The 19,382-nt window shown below is 34.7% G+C and overlaps 2 protein-coding genes across 7 annotated transcripts in view; one reads left to right on the forward strand and one right to left on the reverse strand.

The window, feature by feature from the left end:
- Positions 1–355: 355 nt before the first annotated feature.
- LOC141461612 (RNA-binding protein 28) lies at positions 356–6,317 on the reverse strand. Its single transcript, XM_074142772.1, has 8 exons — positions 6,081–6,317; positions 5,210–5,378; positions 3,969–4,143; positions 3,282–3,495; positions 2,081–2,246; positions 1,783–2,003; positions 1,385–1,534; positions 356–686 (listed from the first exon to the last, which is right to left on the reverse strand). Exons 1-8 carry the CDS (start codon positions 6,168–6,170, stop codon positions 573–575), a joined length of 1,299 nt encoding a protein of 432 aa, XP_073998873.1. The 5' UTR covers positions 6,171–6,317; the 3' UTR covers positions 356–572.
- A 2,177-nt stretch (positions 6,318–8,494) lies between these two features.
- Positions 8,495–19,382, forward strand: part of mei-41 (ATR serine/threonine kinase meiotic 41) — a 105,405-nt gene continuing 94,517 nt past the window's right edge. For 2 of the 6 annotated variants that reach the window (XR_012463091.1, XR_012463092.1), the window contains exons 1-2: positions 8,495–8,894; positions 15,395–15,571. Coding sequence is in view for 3 of the 6 variants with exons in the window: in XM_074143653.1 (XP_073999754.1) it covers positions 8,684–8,894; positions 15,395–15,571 (388 nt within the window). In the remaining 3 variants the exon portion in view is untranslated. The remainder of the gene's footprint in view (positions 8,895–15,394; positions 15,572–19,382) is intronic. The other 4 variants (XM_074143649.1, XM_074143650.1, XM_074143653.1 and 1 more) reach the window with 3 other exon arrangements.

Here is a 19,382-nt window from a genome sequence, read left to right on the forward strand (position 1 = left end):
TAAAGCGATCTACTGCTCCTCTCTTAACATAAAATGATTAACGTGTGGATATAAATCTTAGGTTCTTCTTATTCGTGAAAAAATATTAATGTAGAGTTTCGGAGAATCAAACGTTACGGTTGAACTTTATAAGGGAGAGGCACCTTCAAATAAAAGAAAGAAACGAAGGGAAGAACACAGAAGGCACATAGTGACCCAACCATATATCTTAGTCAGAAACTAAATCTCTATTATGTAAAAACAATTCTGAGAAAAAAAGTAAAAAATATTAACTGCAATATTTGTCACAAGAAAATGTTGAGTGAATATTCATGACCAACTTTGAATTGCCAATTTACTGTTTAAAATTCACAAATCTGAAAAATTAACAAAAATTTATTCAAAATTATATTTTACACAAACAATCAATTATATAAATAAAAGAAAAAAAATGGTATTGCCGTTCAGCAATAATTTTATATATGGCTATTATATATTTATTTAGTAATAAATGGCTATCAGGAATTATGAAAGGTACTTTTCCAGTTATCCTTCCTTAAAGGCTGGCTAGACTGCTGCCACTTTGGATGGTTCTACTTTTGTAGCTTTTTACTGATAGTTGATTTGTCCTTAATTACTTTCATTTGACGCTTTTCTTTCAGTAACAATGCAGCTTTATCTTCTATGGAAAACAACACGATCGGCCTCTGGAAAAGGCAAAAATGTATTTGAAGTCAAATTGTCAATCTAATTGCATACGAAATACTAACATTCTGGTGTAATAATATATTTCATTGGGAATTTTCATAAACAAATGACCACCCAAAAATATCAAAAAATTTCAATGTATGAAATACAAAGTTCAATATAAGATGTTCAAAGCCATTTACTAAGTAAATCGCAAAAATAAGTATAAAAACTTCCGATTAAAATGGCCACTTGCCGGGATTGATTTTTACCCAAAACGTAGGGCGAGTATCACTAGGTGATAAGACAAACGAAACTTCAAATTTAAACTTTCTTCGATTTTCAGTTTTATAGTTAACCAGATGTGGCACCAGATAAACCTGAAAATATTTTGCCTAAAAACGGTTAACAGAGGAAGTACCACGTTACAGAATCGATTTTTCAGATTTCTTTTGCGGTTTTCTCGAAAAAGGGTCCAACGATTTTCTTTAGTGTACTTATTCCACACTTGAAAAAGCATAAGGTTTATTTGAAACATTTTTCCTGGAACACTCAATTTGGTTAGGTTCTGGGAGAGGGTTAGAGGGGGCTTACCTCTAAAAATCATTTCAATACAGTTCACAATTTTTAACATCTGCATGAGAAAGAGATGTTTCCTTAACACTATTTGTCCAAATAGTACTGAAAATAAATTTACTATAAAATGATATAAAATAACCTTCTTATCACTGAATACATCCGGATTGTTATTTAAAGCTCGGAGCGCTGACAGGGCATCCTCATGTCTTTTAAAAGATACAAATCCATAGCCTTTGGATCTTGGCAAGCCATTGTCATCCAGATCTTTAAGATTTCGCATTACTCTAGCCTGGCAACAAAAATATTTGCTTATTTAATCTAAGTCTGGAGTAAATCCTCACACACCTTTCTCTTACAATTAGTTTCTTTTTAATGCTTTAAAATAAATAAGATACATTTTCCGATATTTTTTTTCTAGAACTTAAAACGAAACAACAAATTAACCTTTATGCAATTTTCTGTTTATAAGATATGCAACTTTTAACCACGTTTAAGGTATTAAGCACCTCAAAAAATGCTTAAAAAAACCACAATTACCTCGCTGATTACAGCCTTTTTTGAACAATACTTCTTGAATAATAGTAATAATTTTTTATTATCAAAATTATAGAAGGGCAGATTGTAGATGACCAGTCTGTTTGTAGAAAGGAATTTGTGTAAATTCCTGAGAGACCTGGACCTTTGTCGTTCCAGTATCAGTCTTTTGTTCATATCGCCCTGGGAGACACTTCGAGCGGCGGCTGTCCCAGCCAGGATTACTACAAGCACACCAACACAATTATTCCAAGAGATCTTTCTCTACGGCATACAGAGGTTTCGAGAACTAGGTACTTACATCCTTCTTTGAACAGATACAGGTTGCGTTTATCCTTTGATATTTTACCCTTTGAATTTCTATCTAGTAGCTCTTCTTTCTTAAGAAGTTCATGAGGATATAGCTCCTTACCGTGTAGAACCAATTTAAGTTCATTATTTAACACTTTCTCGGCGACTTCTTTTTTCTAGAAATAAACAAAAAAAATTAAATTATACATGTGCTGATTTGAAATTTAAAGAAACAAAAAAATGTTTTGAACACATAATTCGAATATTATGACTTATGCGCTAACTAATTCAATTTTAATCTAGGTCTCTGGCCTCTTAGATTTTTGTGGTTATTATAGAAAATTGTACTGACCACGAACTATTTTAACCAAGTTAATAATTTCATAACCTTATGGAAATAATTATGCGATTTGAAATCCAGAAATTTGCATCACTGTTTCATGAAGTAGAGGAGAAAAGCACTGTTTCTACAAACGCTGTTCGGGTCTGGTTGAAAATGAAAATATATATATTGTATGTTATATATTGTTTGTGGGATGTAACTTGCTTCAGAGATCTCTAACCTTAGATACAGCACTTCTAACGCCAGTTATAAAAGCGGATATTTGCACCAGCGCCAGAAAACTTTCAGGTGAATTAGGTTTCACTTTCTTTAAAATGCAAGTGAATTTCACTTCAACAGATAAAATAGTTGCGACAACCGTGGATTTCTTTCTGGCAATCAGAACTATAGGTTAACCAAATAGTTCCTGTTTCCTGAAGTGCAATTTATTTCAGGTAAATTACTTCATGATTGTGTGATAACATGCGAACTCTACCCTATTCAGTTAGGAATGCGACTCTTGGCTAAAAAATACTTCTTCAAGAAGATAACGCCGTATACTTCTCGTTATAAGTGCTCAGGAACAGAAGAATTGATGTTCTCCTTGCTCGACTAATTCTTGGTAATTCTTCTCTACCTACTAGTCCACCTAGACTTGGCATTCTATGATTACCACCTTTTTCTCTCAAAAAACAAATATAGCTGTAAGTAAGGGATGTGATGGAACTGTTGGGTTTAGTTGAGTGTAAAGAATGATAGCAAATTTTAAGGTATTTCTTAAAGATTCATTCATTGTAATAAGAGTGGACTGTTTAAAAGTGGTAGTTCTTCGCATACTTATTCAACAAATTAATTTTCTTCGGAAAGTGAAACAAATCCAATGACATACTATAAAGCGGACGAATGCAGTGCCCTTGGAGTGTTCGGTAAGTGGATCCATGCAGATGACTGCATACTCCACAGCACCAGCATACTTCTCAGCACATTCTTTTAACTGTTCGTTGTCTACAATAAAAGGTACGTTCTTGAAGAACACTGTCCTGTCATCGTCTGCGTGAGATCGCAAATTATTCGTTTTCTTATTCTCACTTGGTTTACGTTTTCTGGAAAAAATCATAATCTGATGAGAACCAACATAAGACATTCTCTTATGCAACTATTACTATCTAAATTAAAACTTTCTTTAAACTGAGTTCTCAGTGTTAGTCATTCTCGCGGTGTATAGCTACTCTCTCAATGAATTTCAACTTTATCCCTTCATTTCAAGGGCTGTAGTAGAAACACTTGAAAGTAATAGAAACTAGCTATAGTTAAAGCCGTTTTCGAGAAAACTGCAAAACAATTTAGAAAACTATTCTGTTCAGTCGTATTTAACAGTTAGCCGATTTCCCTCAACAATAAAAACAGGTACACCTGGTTCAGTTAGTTTTTTCTGAGAGAAGAAGTTACCCTTCTCCTGAATAAATTATGGGTAAAAAGAATCAAGGAAAATGACGTGATGATGTAACTTATTGAGTAAAATAAATGATATGTTTGAAATCTAAAGTTAAAATTTAAAACAGCGACCTAAACTTACCTATTACTCTTACTATCAGCAGGTATATTTTCTTCTTTAATTTCTTCTTTAACAATGCATTTATCAGACTTGTTCCTTACGTCGAGTTCCTTAGATTCTACAACGTCAGAGTCTACACATTTTAAAATGTGATATTTATGTTTGGGCACAGCCCAGTCCACTATTATCGGCCTACCTATTCAAAGAGATTATGTTAAATTTTTAAAAAGTTCCTTATGTTACTATAATTGTGCTGCTAAGATTATAACACACACACTTTCTTTAAAATATCGAAAAATAAGTTCAAGTATTAAAATATACTAGTTGTTGGTTTAGTATTACACAATTTCATTAGCTTAAAAATTATAAAAGAGGCGCGACGGGCCAAAAAACCCTTTAAATCTATTTTTTTTTTGTTAAACATGTGATAGGCCTTTTATACGATCATTTAGTATGTATATCATGTGTCCTATAAACCGCCTATTGAGAGCAGCCAACCTGTTATCAAGAAGCATCTGTAAGAACTAACACCCTAGCAAGCCGACATGAAGACGGGTGAACACTTTATTCAGAATATAATGATTTTCATTCCATCGAACTAATTTTTATTACTTGATGTATCCGCCCAAAGAAAAAGATTTGATATTAAAAATTGCTACAGTGGGCACGTGCAATTACGAGGAAGTGATTTTGAGCTAATAGGATTACATACACTTCTAATACTCTGCTAGAAACCGAAATTTTGTTTTGGAGTGAAAGATATGAATGTTTCTTTAATTAATCGAAATAGAGTCCTTTAAGAAGAAAATTCAAAGCCATTCACGTTTTCAGATCCGCATTTTGAGCTTGCAGCTTACCACCAAAGTCAAAGGGTAGTAACAATAGTTTTTTAGTGAATTAAACATTGCATATAATCTTTTAATTATCCACTATGCTTTTTAAAGGTCTCCATTTAGTTATCATTTTGGTTTCGTAAATTTTTTTTTGTTTACATTACCCCAAATAAAGTACTACTTTTTTTTCCCCCTCGCGCATCGACAACTTGGTCATTAGCGCCGTACTATTATTAATAATTTTGTTGTAAAGAAGGACACCAACAACGTTTTAGAATTTCTCTTACAAATCCCAAATTCCTTCTTCTTATAATTAAAAGCCTGGCAATCATGTACCGAAACATTAATTTATTGCAGGAAAACACCTTGGTAAATAACAAGAATGCGGAATTCATAAGATATATAAAAATCTGTTGTTATTAATGTTACCTTTAAAAAGTTCGCCACTAGTGTGTTGTAAAGCATTAGCTGCGGAAAATTTATCCTCATACTGAACAAATCCGCATCCAACCAGACGGCCATCATTTTTTCTCAGTAATTTTACTTCCACAACTTGTCCAAATGTTGAAAAATATTTTCGTACATCTTCTTCGTTACACTACAATTGTATAATAAATTGTACTTAATTTTTAATCTAACTTTAAATCTAATTAAATACTTGTTTACGTTACACGATACTATAAGTTGGAAGAAACCTACTTTTCCGCTTTCAAATCCCTCTGACTCGAGAGTAATTCAAACCTGAGGGTTCAAAGGGGAAAAGTTGGAAGCATGCTCACATTTAGTATAATTTCATTAAATTTTCCGCTATTATCATAAACGTAATTTTATTGAGAATTAAGTTCTTTCCCTAACTTTCAAGTTTGAAGCAAATGGCTTGACCAGAAGTGTAAATTTTTTACCTTTATGTCATTTGCTCAGACAAAACCCTATGGCTTATGTTTGCAATTCTTTGGCTATTATGAAACCAATTATGTGTAGTAAAATTTCGAATTTTTAAGAACACTCTAGAGCTGTATAAAGAAAAAGTAGAGTAAAATTTTGTTCTGTTTCTATTTCATTGTAAAGCTGAGGAATGATATTAGAACGAGATCGATCCAGGCCGACAAAAAAATAGCTTACAACAATCAATCACAAAAGCAAATTTTAAACAATAACAGTTTTTGTAGCCTCAAGAACTGTACAGAACAGCCATTAATTTTAAAATAAAAAACACTGGTTACTTGTTGTAGATGTGGAATACAGAAACCACAAAACTAAATACTAATGTAATTTCTATTATTTATTATCTGTCACTTACATTAAACGGTAAATTTCTAACCACTAGCCTGGCAGTTTTACGTATAACTCTTGGATTCAATTCTTTAAGCTCTCTCTTATTGGATTCCATTCTAACTTAACACTGTTCAGTTCACTCAGTTAAGTTAGCAGAATACACGATCCTTCAATTCCATTTTCCTTCATGACCTATTACCTAGCTACCCGACACTCACTGTCCAAAACGATATGTTTGTCACATGTGCAATAACCTCCTATCAAAGTCGAATATTTGGTACTCATCGATCTAAGTATCGATGATACCAGAATAAGATTATAAAGAAATAAGCTATTTTTAAAGCATTATTTTCTTATTTCTAATAATAGAAAAAACTAAGTACTCAAAGTAACGTATGATAAAACAGCACAAAGTTTATTACTAAAAAATCAATTCATTGTAGGGGGCCTTAAAATCTAAAAATAAAACAGTACTTAGTTCACCACGGGAATAACTTTTTTTGCAATATTCTGTGCGTCCTGATATACTGTTCTCTAGAAAATACATTTTGAAAATACAGTTTGAAATTTCACCGGAAATTTTGTAATATGAAAATGAGATTTACAAATGATTAAGTATTTTAAACGTGTCACATTTTCGAAATTGGGTTTTAATGAGAAATACCTCTTCTTTTTTTTGTCCCCTGAAGGCCCAAAGAAGTGGTTATTACAAATTTGTCTACATGAATATTTGAAAATGAGTATGTTTTAGTGTGTTAGTCTGTTTCTCTAAAAAATGTGTGGTACCATAACTCTAAAACGAAAAATCACAACTTCAAATTTGATATTTGGTTTGCTTCTTCTATCTTATTTATCTTCTGGATAAAATCAGCCAAACGGAAGAACAAGTTTATTAAATTTTTCATTTTTTTCTCCTTGACTTTTGTTAAACTTGAGATACTTATTACTCAGAAATAGTACTACAACTTTTTTAAATCATAAATAATAAAATAACCTTCTGTAATGTAGCAATTATTTTAAACTTGTGACTGTGGTACACGGGTAACCCAGATAGATATCTCGGTAAGCCTAGAAATCACAATTTTATTGCTAACAGCGATACTGTTTTGCTACTGGGAGCATAAAAAAAAACAATCAATCCCAGAATCGTAATTTTCTCACTTCTCCAGTCCTTTCTACTGGCTTTTAAGTTCTACGAAATTAAATTCAAGGCAGTATGAGACCTACCTAGACAGTCTGATAAGTATTATAACAGTGGGGATTATCTGCATGTAACAGATAACACCCAACTTTGAATCAACATAAATAAAATGTAATGTTCTAAATTAGTAAGCTTAAGCGTACAATAAATAAAATATAAATCTTAACTATGGACAGCTAAAGTGATCAGCTAATAATAATGCATGGGCGAGCTCGCACATGACCCAATAACTAAGAACGTACGACTTAGGAGTATTTTTTTCTAGTCGTACGTAACCTTCTTATGGCAGCAGGGGCAATAAACAAATCTGCGGTGTGGAGCACCACAATACACAGTGTTTAGATGCCGGGTATTGAGAACATAAGGGTAATGAGAAGATAGCTTCAGCTTCTAGCCTGGAAAGGTTCTAGTAGAACTCATTAAAACGAATGAGTCGAAGTATTGCAGCCAACGAAGCGTGGACGCATAATTAGTCGTCGCAATGATAGGTGAAAGCTTTAAGTCAGAGGCAGGCAACTCTTCTCCATGTTGACAACTCATTAAGCCTAGAAAAAGTAACCTGAAACTTTCATAGAGAAAAAAGTAGTAGGTAATAATCATTTGTGCTGTTGAGATTATAAGTGAAGGATACTATCTTTATTTTCTCAGACAACCAGACGGCTCTATTGGGTATCAAATCAATTTTCAGTTCAATTTAAGGCTAGTATGGAGCTGCATGGGAAAGTTGACGAGAATTGATAGCCAAAACAAGCTCTTTCTTGTGGCTTTCCAGGTGCTCATGCATTCAGAAGGTAAAGAGAGTCCACATTAACTGATTTCTTCAATTGCAGTAAGTAACGACCCACATAAGGGCTGTTATTCTTTTTTTTTCCTTGCAAATTTATTTTAGGCATCACGGTGGATGGGGATAGCTTTTCTAAAGAATAAAGAAGTGCTATTTCTCCGAATTTCATGGTTTTCCCACCTATGTAAAGTAATGAGAAATTAATAGCTCATATTTATATAGTTGTTTTATCTATTATTATTTTTTATTAATGTACACTTTCTTTTATCCTCACTTAAAAGTGGCCCTATACAAATTCGGTGGGGTATTCTAAAAAATATTAGAATTTAAAAATAGAAAAATACTGCAGTTTAAAATTAATAATTGCATAAGACTAATAAATTGAGAATTAAAAATTATTTTAACTAACTACTCTACAAATACGGTGGAAGTGGTAGCCCTGTCACCCATATGTCCTTTATGTGTTTGGCGCTCAAATAAGACTTGTCTGTATTCATTTACCAAAGCAAAGTTAAAAGGTTTCATGTTTAGGTTAATGTGGAATTGATTTCACATCATCTGAAAAGAAAAAATTAATTCCAATTTTGTAATTTAAAACTTTATGTTTAATTAACCGAATTTTTCAAGTGTACTGTCGTTCAAAATGCAGTCGGATAATGATAGTGATTGGGATTATATTAATCAACTTTTAAACAGATATTTTAACGAAAATGATCAAGCTGACAAATTAATTATTGTTGATACCCTAATTGATAAAATATTAGCAAGTGATTGGAAATGTATAGAAGAGATGCCAAGTTGCACTTTATTTGTAAAAGAAATAGAAAGTGAAGTGCCTGTAACACCTGATAAAGGTAAGAGTTGCTCTTTTTTTTGATGAGGATAATGTCAGTTTATTTTAAAGTTTATTAAAAGATTTGTTGTTTTTAATTTTGAAAATTTATTCCATCAAATTCGTTTGTTATCTTTCTTTCGGCTAGTCTTTGGATGCCTTGTGGATACATAACAACAGCTATAGAGGCAAATAATTGTCATGCAGTAGCTGGAATACCTTTAAACTGTCTTCGAAGGAAATGTCTGTAAAGCCGGTACTTCCTAATCTGAAACTACATTCAATTTTATATCTTTGTTACAACTTTCATTATAAAGATTTCACGGTTTTCATTCTACAATTTAATTGAGTAAACGATCACTCATTTCATTTTCGGTAAGTTTCTTAATTATGCTGATCTTTCACTGGAGAAATCAGTTTACACCCTCTACTTTGTGTAGAAAGTGCTGGATTAAATTAGTTTGGGATTGCACCTGATCAGAGAGAATTAATGAGTTCGTTTGCTTGATGATTCTTCACAGGTTCGTTCAAGAGTATCCATATCTAATGATGAAGGTCTACCTGAATTTGCCTTTCCTATTTTTTAAACCAATGTTGAGGGAGCAGTTTGTTCTTTTAGCATTTCTTCCACTTCACTTTCGCACGTTTCCCTGATTGCTTTCGTTTTTCAACATTTCTTTTTGCATATAATGCTTTAAAAGCACTAAAATCTCGTGTTCTACATTAATATTAAACAAACGAAACATAAAATAGTAAAAAATAAGCAGGATGGCACTTAATATTACGTAGGGAAGCCCTAACCCTTTCTCCTGCGAAATTTTGTCAAAATCGGACTAATATTTATAAAGTTAGTAATAATAGTTTTACAGGGGCGTTACAAAACAATGGGCTAACCCTTCTCCTATTGGATGTACAGCTTTGAGACCTACACAAGGCACATCTACATGAAATTCCGAAGCGAATGACACCTCATACACGAAAATTGGCCCATGCTTTTAGTTCTGCAAAAAAGGTAACAAGAAGACCAACGACAATTGAATGAAAATGCCGTTTTTATTCACAGAAACTCAGAAGTTAAATACACTTTGCTAACATATCCCAATTTTTCAATTGAATCTACATGACCAGTCATTTTTAAGAGGTTGTGGTAAATCCATTTTCCAGTTGACATAGGATGTTCCTCTGAATGAAATGCCACTTTTTTTCGGTCCATAAGCACATCCTGTGTCCCTGTGAATTACCATGCCGTTTTCTCTTTTATTAATGCCATCATTATTAATTAAATAGGCCTACAGAAAAAAAATTTGTTTTGGTGCCTAGGATTTTAGAACTGATTTTAGCTATATTTGGGGCGCTGAATCTAAATATGAAATTAGTTTTTCTCTATCAGCTCTACTTTTTTAAATAAGTGTTTTTAACGTGCAATTCTACACAAAATGTGCAGTTCTAACTCCATTTTGTGCTGTTCAAATTCACATTTACAAGGACAGGTTCCTGAGTATTTGTCCTATTAATGAAGGTGACAGTGATTTTGAGGGTATGCCATCAATTCCTCAACGTTTTAACCAGGAAGAGTTAAATGACCTCGCCAGAGATCTCAAACTGTCAAAAAAAGCTGAATTACTGGCTTTCAGGTTGAACGACAAAAATTTACTGGAACAAGGAACCAAGATCACCTTTTACCGTACAAGAGAAAAGAATCTGCTACCCTTCTTCTGTCAAGAAAATAATCTTGTATTTTGTCACCCTAGAGTTAGAGTGAAATTAGAGGACTTCTGAAAAAATGGCTCTTCCTGAAAATTATCCGGATGACTGGCGCCTATCTATTGACAGCTCAAAGCGAAGTTTGAAATGTGTCCTTCTGCATAATGGGAACAAATATAGTTCAATACCAATTGCTCACTCGACGAAAATGAAAGAAGAATACAACACCATAGCTCTGGTTTTGGAGAAGATAAAGTATCATAAACATCAAGGGGTGAATTGTGTGGACTTAAAAATGGTAAAGTTTCTCCTGGGACAGCAAAGTGGCTACACTAAATATCCTTCCTTCGTGGTCTCTGGGATAGCAGAGACAAAACGCACCACTAAGTTAGAAAAGAGTGGCCTAAGAGAGAAAACATGGACGTTGGGGAAAAGAATGTCATTAACGACCCCTTAGTTGCACGAGAGAAAATCATCTTCCCTCCACTATAAATCAAGCTGGGCCTTATGAACCAGTTTGTGAAGGCTCTTGATAAGAAGGGATCATGCTTTGCTTGTATAGGAGAAAAAATGCCTCAGTTGAGTAAAGAAAAAATTAAAGTAGGAATATTTGACGGCCCACGAATAAGACAACGATCCATCTTTCGTGAATTCGATGAATGAGGCTGAGCAAAAAGCCCGGACTTCATTTGTTGCAGTTGTCGGAAATTTTCTAGGCAAACGCAAAGCTGAAAACTATGTTGAACTGGTGAACGAGATGCTTAATAGTTTCGAGTCCCTTGGGTGTAACATGAGCATTAAGGTGCACTATTTACACAGCCAATTAGACCGTTTCCTTGAAAATTTAGGACACCAGTGAGGAATAAGGTGAAAGACTATGGACCCGCAAGGGGTAGTTGTTGCATGCAACTACTTGGGGAGTAGCGACCCCACGGGTTCCTGAGCTTAGTACACCATGCACACTCACCAAAACAGTACACTGAACACATTACACTACACATTCACATTACACATACACAAAGGCATAACAATACACAACTTAGGGTTTCCGTCCCTAAGTCCAGGCTTAGGCCAGAGGAGTAAACCTCATAAAATCCTAGGTCCTCCAAAGTAATGGGGGTTTAGCATAGGGTTAACACCCCTATCTTAGAAAAATCTTACTTGTTATGGAACCAAAAAGTAATATACCGACAGCTAAAAAGGTACGAAACAGGCGAGGAAACGGAACAAATCTTTGGCTAGCAACATGGAATGTTAGAAGTTTAGGTAAACCTGGAGCGTTAAAAAATTTGATTGAACAATTGGATAAATACAAAGTTAGTCTTGCTGCTCTCCAGGAGATTAGATGGAAAAATGAAGGTGTGTTTAGATCTGGAAATTATACCATTTTCCATGGAGGCAGCGTAAAAGGAAACTTTGGAACTGGTTTCCTAATAAATAATAAAATTAAACACTTAGTGGTAAATTTTAAAAATGTGAATGAAAAAATATCTACACTTAGAATAAAGGCAAAATTTTTCAGTATTTCACTTATTAATGTCAATGCTCCCACAGAGGATAAAGATGAGGAAGTAAAAGACGAATTCTATGGACAACTGGAGGCAGTATATGACAGCATACCCTCTAACGATATTAAAATCGTGTTAGGGGACTTCAATGCTAAGCTAGGGCAAGAGGAAAGTTACCGCCCATTTTTAGGACGCCACAGTCTACACGAAATTAGTAATGAAAACGGGATGAGAATGATTGACTTTGCTATATCAAAAAATATGTCCATTAGAAGTACGCAATTCCCTCATAAAAACATTCATAAAGAAACCTGGAGAACGCCTGATGGCCTCCGAAAAAATCAGATTGATCACGTGATGATTGATTTTAGACATGCCTCTGATATCTGTGATGTTAAAAGTTGTAGAGGAGCAGATGGAGATTCCGATCATAATTTAGTAAGGATTATGTACAGACAACGAATATCACTTAATAAACGGAAATTAGGAACAGTAGAGAAGAAATGGAACATTGAAAAATTGAAATTAGATGAGAAATGTAGAGAAAAATATATCGAGGAAGTAGAAAAAGGTCTCAGTGTGAGAAACGATCAAGAAGAAGACAATGTAGCCCAACGGTGGGAAGATGTAAGGATAGCAATTAACACTGCAGCAGAAAGTTCTGTAGGAAGGAAGGAAAAGATGCAAAGAAGCATGTGGTTCGCCTTAGAAGAAAGAAATAAGGCAAGAATAAAAATGATAGAAAGAGCTACGAGAGCGAATACAACGGATTACAAAAAGAAAAGAAAAGAAGCAAATAAAATATGTAGAAGAAAAAAAAGAAAATTCGAACTGGATATTTTGAAGAAAATGGAGGAGGATGGAGAAAACAAAAGAGTCAGAGAATTTTATGCAACAGTGAAGAAAGAAAGGAAAGGATTTCAACCTAGTGTAGACTTTTGTAGGGGAAAGGTGATGAAATGGAGATCAAGAGGAGATGGGCTGAATATTTTGAGGGATTGCTGAATATGGGACAGGAAACTATACAAAGAGAAGGAACCATACCCGAAAATATTGAAATACTAAATGATGATTATGTAGAGTACCCTGAAAAGGAAGAAGTTATTGAGATCATAATGGGACTCAAAAATAATAAAGCTCCAGGCGCGGATGGAATAGTGGCCGAACTTCTGAAACTAGGAGGAGAACTTCTTCAGGAAAGAGTGTTTGAGCTGATACAAATGATATGGGAAAAAGAAGAGATGCCACAGGATTGGACGGTTGCAATAATTTGCCCAATTTTTAAGAAGGGTGATAAAACTTCCTGTGAAAACTATCGCGGTATTGCCCTATTGTCAGTTGTTTATAAGATAATGGCCAAAATAATAGCAAAGAGGCTAACTGAGTATACGGACCAGATTTTAGGTGATTACCAAGCTGGTTTTCGAAGGAGTAGAGCAACCACGGACCAAATATGTGCATTAAGACTGATTCATGAAAAGTGTTACGAATACAACATTGATGTTCATCATTTATTTGTGGACTTCAGGCAAGCATATGACAGCCTTTACAGGGATAAAGTTTTACAAACTATGAAAGAGTTTGCCATCCCAGATAAATTAATACGGCTCGTTAACATGTGCCTCTTAAAAACAACTGCGAAAGTCAGAATTAAAGGGGATTACTCTCAAGAGTTTGAGATAAACAGAGGTCTTAGGCAAGGTGACGTCCTCTCCACAATCCTATTTAACCTGTCCTTGGAGAAAGTTGTCAGAGATATTGAGACAAACCCAAACGGAACGATATTTAATAGGTCAAGGCAGTACCTGGCTTATGCAGATGACATAGTACTTTTAGGAAGAACCTTAAGGGCTCTGGAGGAGTGCTATGATCAATTGGAAAACAGTGCCAAGGCTGTGGGTCTGTCCATTAATACTGACAAGACCAAGTGTATACTATGCTCTAGGCACGATAACCGAATCTGCAACGCTCCTTCTGTGATGTTAAGCGGAAGAGCGTTTGAAAATGTACAAGCTTTTAAATACTTGGGTGCCATCTTCACTAGAGAAATGGACGTCAGAAAAGAAATTAAAGAGAGGTTGGCGGCCGGAAGTAGGTGCATGTTTGCTTTAAACAAGATCCTTAAATCCAGAAATGTCTCTCGAAAACATAAAATAAACGTCTACAAAACAGTTATCCGACCGATAGTTCTTTATGCTTCGGAAACTTGGATACTGAATGAGAGTGAGAGCAATCAACTTCTTGTGTGGGAAAGGCGTGTGTCACGTAAGATTTACGGGCCAAATCTTATAAATGGCTCGTGAAGATAAAAAGTAACACGGAGCTGAAAGAATTGTTTGCATCGCCGGATTTGGTTGCCGAGGTAAGGAGCAAAAGATTGGCATGGCTGGGACATTTGGAAAGAATGGACGAGGATCGAGCACTGAAAAAGCTTTTCCGGAATTGGCCAGAAGGAAGAAGGAAAGTGGGAAGACCTAGAAAGAGATGGTTGGAGGATGTGGAAGGAGACCTCAGAAGTCTTGGTGTGAGGAATTGGAGAAGAAAGGCCACAGATAGAGAGAGCTGGAGGCAAAATACTAAGGAGGTCAAGGTCCTTCAAGGGCTGTAGTGCCAAAAAAAAATAAGACTATGGAGCACCGCTACCAAGGAAGATGGGATACCCACATGTTGCAGATTACTGCTGGTGTTTAAAAAGGGATCATAATATACATTCAAGGATGTCCCAGAAAAGAAGCTTCCGAAGTGTTCAGTGAACCAGTTCACTTGGTTTCATCCATTCCTTTGTATTATTAGTATTAAATATTATATATTACATTATTAAACAATAATTAAAATTCTGTTTTTACTTTTTTATTTGATCCAAGGATTTAACACAGAAATTTGAGCTTCTAGGCAAAAACTAATGCCATACTTGAATTCAGGGCGTCAAATTCATATGAGATTAGCTGCAAATACTCCGGCACCAAAACACCTGTTGATCAGTATTATTTTATTCACCTCATCCCCTAGACGTAAAACATCCATAAATTTTCTGGTGTTCGTACAAATGAATATTCCTACACTGCTATCAGAGGTGCATATCTAAGTATAGGGGATGCTGAGGTTGAAGCCTCAGGCTTGTATCACATTCTATAATTTTTTTAATCAAACTTTGAGTCAGACCAGATGAAATGTAGTATTTGGTAAACATTGTTTTTTGAACAAAATAAAGTATGCTTAAGGATTAGCAGGAAGAGAAAAGACACAGACTTCTATAACTTCTTGGTATTTTATGGATTGGTGGCACTAAATCGTATCTTTGTTTGTTTAGACACACTACAGAAATTATCGAAGGCAATGCTGCAGATGATAGTTGATGAAGATCTAGTTGAACGTTCTGTGAAAGTCACATACTCCTTACTCCTACTGTTAAGCAGCATTCCAAAACCGTTTATGAAACGTTGGCTGTTCTTATATATCCTAAGAAAATACATTGATTACTTTAAATGTAAGTATTGAACTAGTTAATCAATTTTTGAACTTTAGTTTATTGGGTTTAGTTCTTGAAAAAGCATTTTTATTTAATTGCGGTTTCGACTGTTATGTGTAGCCTCATCTATGGCTCTCATGATACCGAGGTTCAGTAGGAATACATATGGAGGTTGTATCGTTTTGTAGTTTCAAATCAGATGTCTATAATGACGGTCTTCTTCAACCAAAACCCCAAGAAACTGGAGTTTAAAATATAAAACTGGAGAAAAAGTAAAAGTGAGAGGGATGTGTAGAAAAAAATTGACTTTTTTAATAAAAATTAAATTTACTCATATCTATTATGAATTTTTTGTTATTGTTGAAAATAAAGCTTCTTGAAAATGGCTATTGTAACGCAACATACATTTTGTGAGTTTTGGATTCTCGTTGATCCCTTTCTTTGACTTTGGAGCAAAAATGTGTTGCACAAACAAAGGTGTTCCCCCCACTCATTTTTACGCTATCCCTCCTCTGGGCTCAAAATTGTCACATGTAATTGTTTTTCTCTCTCATTTTTATTTATTACCTGAAGACAAAGTGTGAATGGTACAAGTACAATACAGGACGCAAAGGAAGAGAGAAATCAGCCAGTGCTGACACCTTGGGAATTTTAGTTGCTGGAAAGGTCCAGGTTAGGAGATCACGAGGTCAACGTCGTAAAATGTAAACTAGCGTTGGCAGTTTAAATTTGATGTAAATGGCTGCTTCTTGCTTCCTTTGTCACAACAGTCACAGGGGTTTTAAGTTACTCAGTCCCCCCACTTTGCGGAGATGTTTTCGAAAGATTTAACCAAGGATTTGAAATCAATCAATATCATATTTGTTTTATAATATATGGTAGGAATTGTGCATGGTTGCTCAAAAAAAATCGCTACATAAAAGTCACAAAGAAGTTGGAAATGATATGTACATTTACTTAATCAAATCTTAGATATTGTTATAGGTAGTAAGAAGTATGTGTTGGGCGTGGTCTACTGGAAGCCTACCTCGGATATCTCTTCTTGCACTGATCTGTTGTTTGATTTTGTTAATTCGTTGTTTGAAATGAGAACAGATGATACCACATTTATAATAGGTGGTGATTTTAATTGTCGCGTAGGTTCACTGGACATGTCAGAACAATATTTATTTGAAGGTACTTTTCTTAATTATCCTCGACGAAGTTTAGACTTGGTAATGAATAGCAAGGGGAAATTACTATCTGAAGTGATGGGCTCATTGGGCATGGTATTATGTAATGGACGTACCATTTCTGATAAACTTGGTATGTTCACATATATTTCTAGAATAGGTGGGAAAAGTGTTATTGATCATGTTTGGATTAATGAAGATGGTGTAAAACAAGTAAGAGATCTAGAAGTTATTAATATAAGTGATATTTTAGAACACAGCGCTGTCATTTTGCAATTATTCGGCAATACAGATCAATCATTAAATAATGATATTGTAGTAAATAATACCAGCAGTATTTATGTTGTTAGTACAGATATTGATTCTTTTAATTGTGGTCATAATTATAGTATAAAATGGGATGAAAGTAAACAAATTGATTTTAAAAAGTGTCTTACTAATGATAGAAGAATTTATTTTAACAGTGTGTCATCTGAGGATTTGTATGTGAACTTTGCGGAGGCTGTGTATCATGCTGCCCATCTTAATAGTATTTTTCATTTCAATAAATATATAACATTTAACAATACAAGTAAAAACAAATGGTTTAATGCTGACTGTAAAGTTCTGAAACAAAAACTGCGGACTGTATATAGAAAATGTAAGAAGTCTAATTTCTCTGAACCTTTCCTTAGGAATTATTTATTGTTACGTGCGGAATATCGCTCTTGTATTAAACATGCAAAACAATTGTACGATAATGTTGTTTACTCTAAGTTGTCAAATGTGAGAAACTCTAAATGTTTTTGGCTAACTATTAAGTCACTGTCAAGCTGTACTCCAATAGTGAATATAATAGACAGTGATTCATGGAGGTTATTTTATACTAATTTGTATCCGCCAAAAATAGTAAACGATATGCTTTCTCTTACCAGCGTAACTCATCCAGAGCTTGATTTAGACATTTCTCTCGAGGAATTACAATATGCAGTTAGTAGTGCTAAAAGTAATAAGTCTCCGGGAGCAGATTTAATAAGTTATGATATATTAAAAACTCTTCCGGACTGCTGGGAACATTATATCTTACACATGTTTAATATAATATTGAGTAATGAATGCGTGCCTGCACAGTGGTCCCAGGTTCTGATGGTCTTATTGCATAAAAAAGGAGACAGGGGTGACCCCAATAATTATCGCAGCATCGCTTTAGTTAACTGCCTTGCGAAATTGTTCACGTCTATTTTGTGTAATAGGTTGTACGACTGGGCGGAAAGTTGTTCTATAATCCCTGAATGTCAGTCCGGATTTCGGCGTGGGAGGGGCTGTGCTGACAATGTATTCACCCTCTATTCAGTTATTAGTATTTATACCCTAATGAAACGTAAAAATTTATTCGCCATTTTTATAGACTTCCGGAAGGCGTTTGATAGCATTAACCATTCTAAACTATGGCAAAAGCTGCATATTATCGGGGTAAGTGGCAAAATGTTGCGAATCTTAAAAAAACTCTATGAAGCTTCAGTGTTCAGACTAAAGTTAAATGGTATTGTCACAGATTGGTCTATTGATATTTCACGTGGGGTTTTGCAAGGGGAGTCCCTTTCACCCTTACTTTTTAACTTGTTTTTATCAGATTTTGAATCATTTTTTAGAGAGCGCAATCTATCTGGAATAACTATAAATGAAAATTGCGATATTTTATGTCTGATGTGGGCAGACGACTTGGTTATTTTTGCTGACTCTCGACCTGATGCGCAGGCTAAATTGAATGTGTTGGCTGAATATTGTGCTCTGAATGATCTTGAGGTCAATACAGACAAGAGCAAGGTAGTCGTTTTCCATGCTGGGGGGAGACTGAAAAAATTCAGGGCTCTGCACTATCTCGGACATGAAGTAGAATTCGTTAAAAGTTATTTATATTTAGGAGTACTTTTCAGCTCCTCTGGTTGTTTTAGATTAGCAGCCCAAGAATTTATTAATAAAGGAATCAAAGCTGTAGGCAGAATAAAGCAAATTCTCATTAAAGGCAAGAATAGTTCATGGGAATGTAAACTCAAACTTTTTGAGAGCGTAGTGTCTGCCATAACTTTGTACTGCTCCGAAATATGGGCCATTCAATATCTGGAAATGGTGGAAAAGGTACTGCAGCACTTTTTCAAAACATTACTGTTATTGCCGCGTAATACGCCTTATCATTATGTGCTAGTGGAAACAGGCTGCAAACCACTTAAAGTTGCTATTTTTAAAAGAACAATATCTTGGTGGCTCAAGTTGTTACATATGAGTCCAAGTAGGTATCCCCGCATTTGTTATGATAAACTTCGTGAGTGTGGCCTCAACAAATACAATAAGTACAATTGGGCTTTACAAATTAAAAACCTTCTGTGTCCTATTGGTTCTGAAGAGTTGTGGAATGCCACTAACCCTCAGTTGGTGAAAAATGTTATTAAAGATTTAACTGAGAAATGGTCGAACCACTGGTACAGTCTAGCGGTTGAAAATGTATTGAATTCCCGCTACAGTAACATTTATAGAAGTATAGCCTGTTGGGGCGATGGAGAGACTTATTTAAAAGCAAATTTATCTATTTCAAAAATTAGAATCATAGCTCAACTTCGTCTCTCTCATAAAAATGTAATAAGGATATTCTATAAAGGCAATAAGTATTGTTTGGATGG

The sequence above is a fragment of the Rhodnius prolixus genome, unplaced genomic scaffold, assembly GCF_049639745.1.
Source record: "Rhodnius prolixus isolate KJV_2025 unplaced genomic scaffold, Rpr scaffold_12, whole genome shotgun sequence".
NCBI lineage: Eukaryota > Metazoa > Arthropoda > Insecta > Hemiptera > Reduviidae > Rhodnius > Rhodnius prolixus.

Excerpts from the sequence above, each read along its gene's own strand:
- LOC141461612 (XM_074142772.1), bottom strand. The coding sequence starts at position 6,170 with ATGGAATCCAATAAGAGAGAGCTTAAAGAATTGAATCCAAGAGTTATA. Across the intron at positions 2,247-3,281 it reads CTGCATTCGTCCGCTTTATA|AAAAAAGAAGTCGCCGAGAA; the intron begins GTATGTCATTGG and ends GTTTATTTCTAG. Across the intron at positions 2,004-2,080 it reads GTATCTGTTCAAAGAAGGAT|TAATCCTGGCTGGGACAGCC; the intron begins GTAAGTACCTAG and ends GTGTGCTTGTAG.